The sequence below is a fragment of the Chelonia mydas genome, chromosome 4 (genome assembly GCF_015237465.2).
Source record: "Chelonia mydas isolate rCheMyd1 chromosome 4, rCheMyd1.pri.v2, whole genome shotgun sequence".
Classification (NCBI taxonomy): Eukaryota; Metazoa; Chordata; order Testudines; family Cheloniidae; genus Chelonia; species Chelonia mydas.
The window spans coordinates 121766140-121779351 of record NC_057852.1 but is presented as its reverse complement, the minus strand read 5'-3'; the positions used below and the strand labels follow the sequence as shown (position 1 = coordinate 121779351).

General features: G+C 42.6%; 1 protein-coding gene across 5 annotated transcripts in view; it reads left to right on the top strand.

The window, feature by feature from the left end:
- SH3BP2 (SH3 domain binding protein 2) overlaps window positions 1-13212 on the top strand; it is a 66443-nt gene that overhangs the window by 33357 nt on the left and 19874 nt on the right. The window contains exon 3 of one of the 5 annotated variants that reach the window (XM_037898192.2): window positions 9338-9478. The exons of 3 other annotated variants lie outside the window; for them this stretch is intronic. In XM_037898192.2, coding sequence (XP_037754120.1) covers window positions 9357-9478 — 122 coding nt within the window. In that variant the 5' untranslated portion in view covers window positions 9338-9356. Of the gene's footprint in view, window positions 1-9337; window positions 9479-11849; window positions 11855-13212 lie in introns of those variants that run through there. One more of the 5 variants, XM_043544778.1, reaches the window with a different exon arrangement.

Genomic DNA, 13212 nt, shown 5'->3' with positions numbered 1-13212 from the left:
GCTGGCATGAAATTCAAATGCCACTTGGGCCTTGTCTACACTACCAAGTTTTGTCACCAAAAGCTGTATGCAAGAGCAAACACACTACAATGGGACTTATGTCACGAAAAACGCCCAGTGTTAGTGACAAAAAACTTCCACCCATACGAGAGACTTTTGTCTTTTCCCCTCCCTTTACTGTTGACAACGAGCCAGTGTAGACACTGCTGATTGTTTTGTCGACAGAACTGGCTTCCTCCAGTAGCCCACAATGCCTGCCCTAATTGCCCTGCTCAGTGTTTTGATCTCTGCTGCCCTGCAGGCATGCGCCCCTGCCCTTTCAAAGCTCCTGGAAGTATTTGAGCGCTGCTCCGTTTGGGGAACAAACAAAGAGCAAACCATTGGAATGCTCCTGTTCTGCCCGGCATTAGGAACACGGCAGCAGGCAGACTGCTATGCCGCTTTGCCATTCCTCAGCACGGAGAGCTCACAGAGCTGCTCATGGTGCTGCTGTCGGCAGCTGAGGGGGCTGTGGGAGAACTCGCGCAACAATCAGGTCTTCCTTCCCACATCTTCCTTACATACCCATGGTGCATTGCTCACACAGTCGATAATGGTTTTCCCAATGTGGACATGATCTGTCGACAGAGGGAGCAAGTGTGAACACCCTTTGGCCATTTTTGTTTTGTCCACTGTTCGGTGTCGACATAAGTTTTGTCAACAAAACTTGGTAATGTAGACGAGCCCTTGGTTTGTGGTATTCTGTCTGCAGTCTAATTCCCTGATTGAAATCTTGTAGTACTAAAGGGGTAAAATTGTAGTTAATCCTTCTGGGTGAAATTCTCCCCTGTGCAGAGCCAGCATGAAGCCTATGAGCCCTTGGAGTCCTACACTGAAGGACTGAGTCTTAGTGGTGTTTAGGCCTTGTGCTGGCCTTCTTTGTGGGGGTGAATTTCACTCTTTGTGCAGAAGGATGTATGTAAAAGTACTCCCTGTCTGTTTCACTGGGGTACTGTTACATTCCTAAAGTTGCCAAGTTTGACTCTTCCCTTGTTAATCTGTTTCAAGAAGGTTTAACTTTTATCAGCCTTCCCATTTATGGTTCTAAAAGGCACAGTGATTCTGATTATTCCTGTGCTGGGAAATGACACACATTCAAACTGCATCTTCTCCAGAATCAGGAACTGTGTAAGCATTCTTACCTAGTTTCTCACTCTAACCCCAATGCCTTCTACAGGAAACAGTTTCAGTTTTGACTGCATTTCCCTCCCTATGAGTATCTCCACAGAATTGAAAATCAGCCAGAAAATTCCAAAGGGGCTCTTGGAATTTGAAATGATAAATCCTTTTGGCACTATGTATCTGTCTGCCTTGAGTGTGGAAGGAGGCCGGTGTGGAATTCAAAGAGAGAAATAATGTGAACCAAGTAGTTGCTAAAGGAATATGCTCTGGATAAATGAGAGGGGATTGAGGTGGGAATGTGAACACCGGAGACCAGCATGTTGTAGTAGCAAAGGCAGGAGTCAACTGAGATAGGCTCTTGCACTTGCCCCTAAGAGGTGGAAAGGAAGGGACAGAAGTGGCCAGCAGCAGGTCCGGCTCCTAGGTGGAGGTACACAAGTTACTCCGCATGGCTCTCGCCTGCAGGCATTGCCCCCCTAGCTCACATTGGCTGGTTCCCGGCCAGTGGGAGTTTGGAGCTGGTGCTCGGGGTGAGGGCAGCGCATGGAGCCCTGTGGTCCCCTCGCCTAGGAGTCGGACCTGCTGCTGGCCATTTCTGGAGGTGCAGCGTGGTGTTGGAACAGCCTTAGCCGGACAGCACCGCTGAGGGGACTTTTAATGGCCTGGTCGGTGGTGCTACCAGAGCTGTCATGACCCTGTGCCTTACATTCCGCAACCCAGTACTAGGTTGCAACCCACAGTTTGAAAACCACTGATATAGAGAATTAAATGACAGGGTTTGGTAGCAGCCTGGATGTGGGCTGCAGAGAAAGGAGATGGAGAAGTGTGGCACAGAAGTGTTGATCCTGGGTTAAAGGAGCCTGCTGATGGTATGTCAATGGTGATGTAGAGAGCTTGGGAGGAAAGAGGAAGTCACTTGCATCTAAGATTGATAAAAACTGATTGTTTTAAAATAACTTGGGTTTTTTTTATTTAAATTGTATTTTATTTAAATTAAATCCAGATTTATTTTTAAAAAATAAACTTACTTAAAACTAAATTTGAAATTGACTACTTATGTTAAGGCCTAAGCTTACTATCGATCAAAATCATTTAAATTAAATACACAAAATGTTAAGCAGCACATGTTTGCTGCCAAGTTTTAAAGAAAGTCAAACTCCTGTACTGGTGGAAGTCACTGTTGAAGTACCTGGAATCAGAATGTGTTGAAGTGCAAAACCAGCTTGCGTCAGCAGTAGCCTCTTCTGCAGGTGCACAGTGAATATTTTCTTTATTTCAGTTTATTCAATTAGTTAATTTCAATGATTAGTTTATTCAAAGTTAAGAAACCAGCTGGGAACTGAAAAAGCAGGAAAGCTTGTTTTCCTCTTCCAAGCAATGAATAAAACCTAGATGTGACAGGATTTACTATTTCTAAAATCTTGAAAGACATAGTAACCAGAAAAAATCGGTTCTCCTCACTAACTATAGATAATACTTCTTTTTTAAATAAATCCATTGTTTATCAAAGCATATATATCCAGCATTTTTAAGGTAGTTTTATTTAATAAAATAATTTAAAATACTGTTTCTTTGCATTTTTAATGCAAATTCAAATTGAAAGTAAATAGCGCTTGATGCAAATAGCAAGTAAAAAAGTAATCACCACCTAGTAAATATGTACTGCATTATACACCATTTTGCTAACATAATAAAAAAATTTAAGTTACACTATATAGTTGTTTAATTGTGTATAGTTATAGTGCAGGAGTGACCAAATTTACTGACCCTCCGAGCCGCATACAATAATCTTCAGAAGTTTGAGAGCAGCAAGAAACGCACAACCTGCTCCGCGGGGCGATACCTGCCGGGGCGCGGGGCTTCTGCCCCAATGCCCCCCATCCCCACTAGGCTAAAGCCGTTAGACCCTCCCTCCCTGCAGGGCAGAACCCTAGCCCCACCACCTCACCGCAGGGCAGAAGTCCCTAGTCCCGCCCCGCTGCTGCAGGTCAGAAGCCTCAAGCTCCGGTCTTGTCGGTGTGCATGGGGGGGTTCTGGGAGCCGCACTTTAACTGTAAAAGAGCCACATGTGGCTCACGAGCCACAGTTTGGCCACAGCTGCTATAGTGTATCCTCCTAGTCATCAAAAAGAAGTACCAAATTTAGTGTAAAGACTATATTTTGTTGCAAATCCACATGTTTTAATGGTTACCAACCAATAAGAATAACCTCTTAAGAAAAATAACTAAAATGTACGAGTGCAATACATGATTAAAACTGATGGTTTAAATCAAGGTTTCCTATTAGCTGATTTATATCATAATTTAAATTGGTGATTTTAAATAATCCACCCTGCTTATATCCACTCTGATTTGGAGTTGGTGAGGAGATGTTGGAGAGATGTGGAGATTCTGTCCTTAGCTTTATCATCCTGTTGTTTGGAGGAGGTTTAAACTGGGATCTACCTTGTATTGTATGTAGAGTAATATGGTGCAGTATAGAGGTTAGAGCAAGTGATTACTACTCCGGAAATACAGAGCTTTAGTCTTGTCTATGTCACTGACTCCCCATGTAGCTTTGAGCAAATAACCTCTATGCCTCAAGCACCTGATCTGTAAAATGGGGTTACTTACTGTGACAGTCTGTACCCCTATGTACAGCCCTGTTACAAGACTGATAACTTTTGTACAAAGTACGCCTTGTGAGATGGTATATGAAAACTCATAATTTGCTGATCATTATTGTCCTAGTAAAATGTGGAGCAACTTTGCATGTAAAGTTATAGAATTCCTCTGTGTGTTATTATTGGACATGTTCCAAGAATGGGAGGAGCAGCCGCAAACCAGTTCCCCAGAGACAAAAAGCTAGCCCGTGCCTCAGCCAGATGTCAGCAAATCAAATGGACCATCATCTGGTTAAGTGGCCATCCTTTGGCAGGAAAGAGGATGTGAGTAAAAATCTTTATCTTGGCAAAATAACAGCTGTAGGTTCCCGTCACACAGACTTTCTGTCTCTTGAACCTCAGCTAGAGATGTTTTCTCTTCTTCGAGAATCTATAAGATGAGAGAGGGAGCACCCTAAATCATTCCTCCCTTTCTCTTTACCCACGGCATCCACAACATCTGAAGAACACAGGAAACAGCTTTGGAATGGGAGAGAGATTCTGACTGAAAGGAATTGTCAGTAAGACTGCTGTAACATGTAGTGAGAGAGAACTTTGCTTTAAATTCACTTAGCTTGTTAAATTAGGTATTAGTTGCATTTTATTTTCTTGTAACCAATTCTGACTTTTATGCCTCATTACTTGTTATGACTTAAAATTAGGGCTGTCAAGCAATTAAAAAAATTAATCGCGATTAATTGCACTGTTAATAATACAATACCATTTATTTAAATATTTTTGGATGTTTTCTACATTTTCAAATATATTGATGTCAATTACAACACAGAATACAAAGTGTACAGTGCTCACTTTATATTAATTTTTGATTACAAGTATTTGCACTGTAAAAAAAACAAAAGAAATAGAAGTTTTTAATTCACCTAATACAAGTACTGTAGTGCAATCTCTTTATCATGAAAACTGAATTTGCAAATGTAGAGTTATGTACAAAAAAACTGCATTCAAAAATAAAACAATGTAAAATTTTAGAGCCTGCAAGTCCACTCAGTCCTACTTCTTGTTCAGCCAGTCACTCACACAAACAAGTTTGTTTACATTTGCAAGAGATAATGCTGCCCACTTCTTGTTTACAATGTCACCTGAAAGTGAGAACAGGTGTTCTTGTGGCACTGTTGTAGCTGGCATCCCAAGATACTTATGTGCCAGATGCGCTAAAGATTCATATGTCCCTTCATTCTTCAACCACCATTCCAGGGGACGTGCGTCCATGCTGATGGGTTCTGCTCAATAACAATCCAAAGCAGTGTGGACCCACGCATACTCCTTTTCATTGTCTGAGTCAGATATCACCAGCAGAAGGTCAATTTTCTTTTTTGGTGGTTCAGGTTCTGTAGTTTCTGCATCAGGGGTTTGCTCTTTTAAGACTTCTGAAAGCATGCTGCACACCTTGTCCCTCTCAGATTTTGGAAGGCACTTCAGATTCTTAAACCTTGCGTCAACTGTTGTAGCTATCTTTAGAAATCTCACATTGGTTCCTTCTTTGTGTTTTGTCAAATCAGCAGCGAAAGTGTTCTTAAAATGAACAACATGTGCTGGATCATCATCTGAGACTGCTATAAAATGAAATATATGGCAGAGTGCGGGTAAAACAGAGCAGGGGACATACAATTCTCCCCCAAGGAGTTAAGTCACGAATTTAATTAACACATTATTTTTTTAAAAAGCATCAATAGCATGGAAGCCTGTCCTTTGGAATGATGGCCGAAGCGTTAAGGGGCATACGAATGTTTAGCATATCTGGCATGTAAATACCTTGCAATGCCGGCTACAAAAGTACCATGCAATGCATGTTCTCACTTACTGTTGAAATTGTAAATAAGAAGAGGACAGCACTATCTCCTGTAAATGTAAACAAACTTGTTTGTCTTAGTGATTGGCTGAACAAGGAGTAGGACTGAGTGGATTTGTAGGCTCTGAAGTTTTACGTTGTTTTGTTTTTGAGTACAGTTATGTAAGGAAAAATCTACATTTGTAAGTTGTACTTTCACGACAAAGAGATTGCACTATAGTACTTGTATGAGGCGAATTGAAAAATACTATTTCTTTTGTTTATTTTACAGTGTAAATATTTGTAATAAAAATAATATACACTTTGATTTCAGTTACAGCACAGAATACAATATATGTTGTGACAGGGTTGGGCCAGATGGGTACAAGAGAGTGATAGAAGGCAGATATATTAGCCCCAGGTTAAGTAGGTGCCTTTCCCTTGGGAAGGTAACAGGGAAGGTTCCAGGACAATCAGGAACTTTTTGGAAACAATTAAGGCAGACAGGCTGATTAGAACACCTGCAGCCAATCAAGAAGCTGCTAGAATCAATTAAGGCAGGCTAATCAGGGCACCTGGGTTTAAAAAAGGAGCTCACTTCAGTTTGTAGTGTGCGAGGAGCTGGGAGCAAGAGGCGCAAGAAGCTGAGAGTGAGAAGGTGTACTACTGGAAGACTGAGGAGTACAAGCATTATCAGACATCAGGAGGAAGGTCTTGTGGTGAGACTAAAGAAGGAGTTGGGAGGAGGCCATGGGGAAGTAGCCCAGGGAGTTGTAGCTGTCACGCAGTTGTTACAGGAGCCACTGTAGACAGCTGCAATCCCCAGGACCCTGGGCTGGAACCCGGAGTAGAGGATGGGCCCGGTTCCCCCCAACTCGGTACTGGAGGAGTTGAACTGGACTGTGGGTTCCACCAGAGGGGAAGGTCTCTGGCCTGTTCTCCAAACCACTAGGTGGATCAGCAGAGACTGTGGGGATTGTTCTTCTTCCTTTCCCCATGCTGGCCAGTGATGAGGCTAACTGAGTGAATGGCAGATTTGAGTCACAAAAGTGGCCAAACTGAAGGCTGCTGTGAACCTCTGAGGCGAGAAAATCTGCCAATAAGCACATTGGGTCCTCACCAAGGCAGAGGAGGAACTTTTGTCACAATATGAAAATGTAGAAAAATATCCAAAATATTTAATAAATTTCAATTGGTATTCTATTGTTTAACTGTCTGATTAAAATTGATAAATTGTGATTAATTTTTTTGAATTAATTGTGACTTAACTGCAATTAATTGACAGCCCTACTTAAAATCTATCTTTTGTAGTTAATAAACTTGTTTTATTGCTTTATCTAACTCAGTATATTTGGATTCAGGTGCTTGGGAAACTCCATTTGGGATAACAGGATTTGTGCGTATCATTTTCTATTAATAAAACGAGGGGTGTTATATGAGCTTGTATTGTCCAGGAGAGAGCTGGGCAGTACAAGACATACATTTCTGGGGTAAAGTCTGGGCCGGGGAATTTGCTGGTGTCTCTCTGCAGTGTAATTCATAAGTGGCTGGCTATAGAGCTCATATAATATAAATGGGGGTAACTTACTTGCTGGAGGTTGTGTGTGAGCAGATCAGGAGTGGTGACTCTCACAGCAAAGCAGTGTAAAAGGCACTGGCACAGTGTAAAAGATTGTAGAACTGAGGGGGAACAGCTGTTCATCAGTCCAGATTGTACCCTGGATAACGTCATGCATACCCACCTACCTCCCACTCTTAAGTTCTCTCTAAGCTGTGCGGCCATGTGGTCGCACAGCTGCCTATTAAGCCCTGCTGTGGGGAGAGGTGCCCCTCCCTGCTGGCCCTAGCACAGACCAGTCTCGGACTTGCTGCAGCCAGGGGAGAGGAGCCCATCCCTCGGCTCGGCCCGGCCCAGTCCCGCCGGAGCTGCCGCAGTCGGGGAGAGGCACCTCTCCCCCAGCCCCAAGCTCCTGCAGTAAGAGAGGGCTTGCGGGGGGGACGACTCCTCTCCCCCCAACGCAGACCAGGGACAGCCTGTACCCCAAACTCCTCATCCCCTGCACCCCAACCCTCTGCCCCAGCCCTGAACCCCCTCCTGCACCTCAAATTCCTCATCCCCAGCCCCACACCCCCAGCCCTTAGCCCCCTCCCACACTCCGAACCCCTCGGCCCAACCCTCACCACACAAATTTTGTTGTGTGCACCAACATGAAGGTAATGTGTCACACATCACCTCCATATTGGTGCACATAACAAAATTCATTCTGCACACGGACATAAAAAATTAGCGGGAGCACTGCTCCCACCGTGAGGTTTTATTAACATTTGTGACTAAGTGTAGAGATGTTAATAACTCACCTTCAGGGCTCTGTCCCAGTGGTACTCAACCTTGGGATTGTGTAGAGGTTTCAGGTACTTTCAGCCACCCTTGCCTATTCCTTATTACTAAGTGAGGGGAGAGGTCCAGGCAAGGTGGAAGGAGGACTTCGGGGGTGTCCTGGTATGGAAAAGGTTGAGAACTGCTTTCCTATCCAATAGCACCGCTATCTGTATCTCAACCTAGATTATTTCATCCTTCTCCTACAGCTTTTGTTCTCCTTAAGCCATGCACCTAACCATACCATTTGTAGCCTTCTCCTTTTTCCATATTGTTCCTTGTGCTTGGAACCTCTCCCCTTCCCTTTTGAGACCCGGCCTCGTATATTCTTAAAACACACATCTTCCTTGAAGCCCGTTGGTGCTGATCCCCCAAATAAGTTTTCAGTACATGGCATCCCTCTTTAAAAAAAGTCTTGTCCCCACCACTCTGAACAGTGCTAGTCATCTATTGTATTATGTGGCTTTACTGTGCTTTCTATCCTGTGGTGTTGCTTAATTCAGCCTGGTTAATTCCCACTGACATCAGTAGGGCATGTGAATTTTTTGCATCTTTATAATTTAAGACCCTCAGTTGAAGGGGCTATAACAGTATAAAATAGTGGTATTTTATATATCATCATCATCTGATGGCCCTTCGATTGTAGAATTTTGCCTTTACGTTACAAGCGCCTTAGGGAAGGGTTTTGTCTTCCCTTATGCTTTGTGTAAGGTGAAGCATGCTGACAGTACTTAAGATATTCCTGCTTTCATAGAGGGTGAACTTTCTGCATCAGTTTTATGAGTATTTAACAAGGTGGCTGTCTTTAGTTCCTTTGGTTGAAAGAAGGAAGGGCAACCTCAGGTTGCTTTGGGTAACATTAGAGATAAATATTTAATCCATTCCATTATTATAAACCACCAACATCTGAAACATTTGCTTCTCTTCTTAAGCACTAAGCAATCATTCTGAACCAGGCTTCCACTTGAGTGTAAATTCAAGCACAGAGCCACACACCCCCAAAACTTCCTCTTTTTAATCCTCCATTTCCTCATGAAAAAAGTACCATACTAGCTGTAATGGAAAATTCTCTCCCTTTTTGGCTAGCTGTCTGCCACAGGCTGAGATTTTTGTAAGTTTCGTTTTACTACCTCTCTGGTGTATCAGGAAATTCTGATAGAGATAATGCTGCCCAATGACCCCAGGAACAGGAAGCAACACACACAGAGACACACACAGCCAACAAAAAAGGAAGCAACCCATTGCTGAGGCGTCCCATTTGACCCTACTGCACTGCCTGGAAGGGTCAGGGCATGGTTTTTTTCCTCCCTTTTTTAATATGAAACCTGAAGCTGCAGCAGCAACCGTGACAAAGATATTTAATCAATAGGTGCACACTACGGGGAGATATGCTAACTTTCTTACCTGAGGCGGATTATAAATGGCTAATGGCTTCATCTCTACAAAGGAAAAGCTCGTTCGGTGCCACGTTCAGTAAGAAAGCTGTGTGCCAGTCAGATCTTGTCATCAGGTTAGTATGAGTTTGTGGTTTGTTAATCTATGCTCTTTTCCTTTTACCTACATAAAGAGTAAACTAATAAGAAAAAAGAAAAGAATTCTCTTTTGTTCTTGACTCTTCTGTGTGGATTAAGAATGAATCAGTCTTCATTTAAAAAAAAAGTGGGGGTCAGGGGGAACGGGGAAGGAACCCACTTCCATGAAATTAAAAGCCAGTGAAGACACTATCTTCACATTAAACTTGTTCATAATTGAATGCTTTGCAGTGGGATTCAGTCCCCAGTCTCTCTCTTCCCATAATACTGACTGGACTTCCACAGCATTGCCAGTATCGGTAATTATCCTTTCTGACAGAACTGTTGCTGAGAACGGAGGCAGGAAAAGGATTAACCTGAGAAAATTAAATTATGTTGCGTATCTGATTTTTATAAGATGTTTCAGTGTGAAATGGATTTTTCTAGTGGAAGAGCACCTGAGATCTCTGCAAGGTTAGAAAATCCAGTTTTAGGAACAGAAAGTAAATGTGTGGCTAGCTGAAGCTGAAATAGTAGAGTTTTGTTCTGACATGCTGAGAATATGCTGTTTTTTTTCCTTTCTTCAGTAACCAAGCTCTTTGCAGCCTGGCTACGTGTATAGTGTTGTCTCTCTCTTGACTAGGCCACCTGTGAAAGATGGAATTCTCAATTGTCTTTCCTTCTATCTTTATTTACTGCACCATTCCTTTTGTTGTATTATTTGTAGGTTCAAAAGCTTCCCAGCTGAGATCTCCCTTTTCATGGGTGTATTGTCAAGATGGGACTTAAAGATGAAACGCTACAGTACATGTGAAATTATGGCACTTTTTATAATTCTCAAATATAGTATGCTGAGACACTTCTGACAAACTGAACTCAGATTTAATGTTTTGTGCTGTAAATTTGAGAGGCTGTTTTTCATTTGCTGACCAAATTGATCCCCAGTGTTTAACAACACAGGGTGTAAATATATCACAGAAAGCTAAGACATCCAATATAACCTCGGGTTGGTGAAAGCTCAGAGATAAAAGTAACATGGTTTTTAGGCCTGAATCCTGCAAGATGCTGAGCAGTAACTGCAAGATACCAAGTTGCCTCATTTCCAGTTGAATTCAGTGGGAGTTGGGGCATGCCGTGCCATGCAGGGTGAAGTCCTTATCTGTTAATCTGTATTTGCTTTAATTTAGGCTGGATGTCTTTGCAACATTCACATATTTTTAGGTTAATTGATTTTAGGGCCAAAAGGGTCTGTTGTTCTTCTACAATACACTCCAGATTTTGAGGGCAAAATTACATTAGTTTGGGTTCTTTTTATGTAAATCTAAATGCATAACTGAATCTAGCTGTTATATATACCCTATGTGCTCAGGAGATTAATGGAGGAATGGGTAGGAATAAGATTTCATTTCTTGATAAGATTTAGATAATTGATTTAAGCACCCCATCTGCCGCAGAAATCTGCAACTTTTCTGCAGTTGATGAGTTTCAGTAACCAAAGGTCATTATATCAAGATTGAGGACCTCTCTGCAACCTCATGTTGAAGTGGTATTACCAAGAGGACAATGTAACGTGAATGGCATCTGCCTTCAGCTGTCCGTATACCGTTGTTTGCAGTGCTGTTGTAGCTGTGTTGGTCTCCGGGTATTAGAGAGACAGGGTGTGTGAGGTAATATATTGGACCAACTTCTGTTGGTGAAAAAGATAAGCTTTCGAGCTGACACAGAGCTCTTCTTCAGGGCTGGGAAAGGTACTCAGAGTGTCACAGCTAAATATAAGATGGAACAGATTGTTGAGCAGAAGTTGTTAGCAATTATTTAAGGGACCATTCAAAGTGAAGGGGCCTATTAATGTCCCTGTAGTCGCAGGACAAAAAAGGGGGCTCATTATCAGAAGCAAGCTCCCCACAGGACCCACCAATTCAAAGTAGCACCAGACCCTGCCATAACAACAGATGCAAAACCTGTAAACATGTCTCCACTGCTACTATGATTGATACCACCACCAACAAACCCTTCAAGATCCATCAATCCAAGGCATACCTCTCACTATGTGTAGTGTGCCCATCCAGTGCACTGAATGCCCCAATGACAACTAGGTGAGTGAAACCAGACAATCACTACATTCTTGAATGAACTCGCACAGAAAAATGATATAAGACAAAAACACCGTATCACCCATGGGTGAACACTTATAAAATCACTCCATGTCTGACCTCTCAATCTTTGTCCTCAAAGGAAACCTGCACAACACCTTCAGAAATGTGCCTGGCAGCTTAAATTCATAATTTTGGTAGACACTAAAAAATAACTGGATTTATGATTTATTACAGTAATCTGTGATGTGTTAACACCCCTTTTGGCCTGTGACTGCAGAGGTGTTAATGGGTCACTTTAACTGGAATGGTCTCTTAGCACGTATTCTACCTACTTATGCTAAACAATCTGTTCCATCTTGTATTTAGCTGTGATACTCTGAGTACTTTTCCCAGGCCTGAAGAAGAGCTCTGTGTAGCTTGAAAGCTGCTCTCTCTCACCCGCAGAAGTTGGTCCAGTAGAAGATTTACCTCAGTCACCTTCTCTTGTGTATGCTGTTATGGCTTTCACAAGCGTTGGCACAAACACACTGTAGCAATACTCTTTTGTCCAAATAGCTTCTCAAGTGATCCATCACAGCAACTGCGGCTATGTTCAAATTACCTGTGATACAGACTCAGGCGAACCTAACCCCTTAATACTCCGTTCATTTACCAAACATGTTGCAAACTCTATTTCTAATGGTCGCTTTGCAAAAGAAGAAACACTCGATATGTGTTAAGTACTTGCTCTAGGTAGAGTATGAATAGGCTTTGAGGTATGCTGGAGAGTAACGTGACCACACTGTGCTGCGTTTCAAAGAAAACTCTTCAGTATTGAAGATAGTGCTATAAATTACTGTTCCTGTGTTCCACCCCAGCATACTATAGAGCGCACAGTCTTCCTAACAGACATGTCCCAGAAGATCCCTGAGGAGCCAGGTACGACAGGGACAAGGCCCTTCCTGGTGTGCTTTGATTGTCTTTGGATCAGTCTCAGTACTACTTCAGGTGGGGAAGGATGTGTGTTCAGTGGCCACTCTGTTTTTGGTTTTTTTTGGGAGGGGAAAAGGGTGGATTGTTTTCTTGGCTTGGTCAGCATGACGAAAATTAGGCAAAAGAATGTATCTGTTTCTTAAAAACAAATGCTTTTTGCTGTTACAAGGAACTCACAGAATGAGTTGGGGAAAATTTTCTGAGTAGCCTCAGCAAGAGGCCCCATTCTTATCCTGGTTATACTTGGTGTACTTACACCACTGTAATTGAGGCTAGGTACACAATGCAGCTTACATCAGTGTAAGTGATGTCTCTTGGGTGCGAATAAGGCACCCTCCTGAGCAATGTAAATTACACCAATCTAAGCGCCCCTGTGGACAGCGCTCTGCTGGCGAGAGAGCTTCTCCCGCCAACATATCTACTGCCACTCATGGGGGCTGGAGTAATTAAGTCAATGAGAGAGCTGTCTCTTGTCAGCTTAGAGCATCTGTGGCTCAGGGTCTCTTGTCTTGGCCTGCAGTCTCAGGTATTTAGACATGTAACCATAATCTGAAAAATGAGTTGGCATTCCCTGTCTATTAGTGATCCGAGAGCTTAATGTGCTCAGATTATAAATCATACAGTGATTTACTGCAATAACTGCCAACTCCAGTTGGGATTTGAAA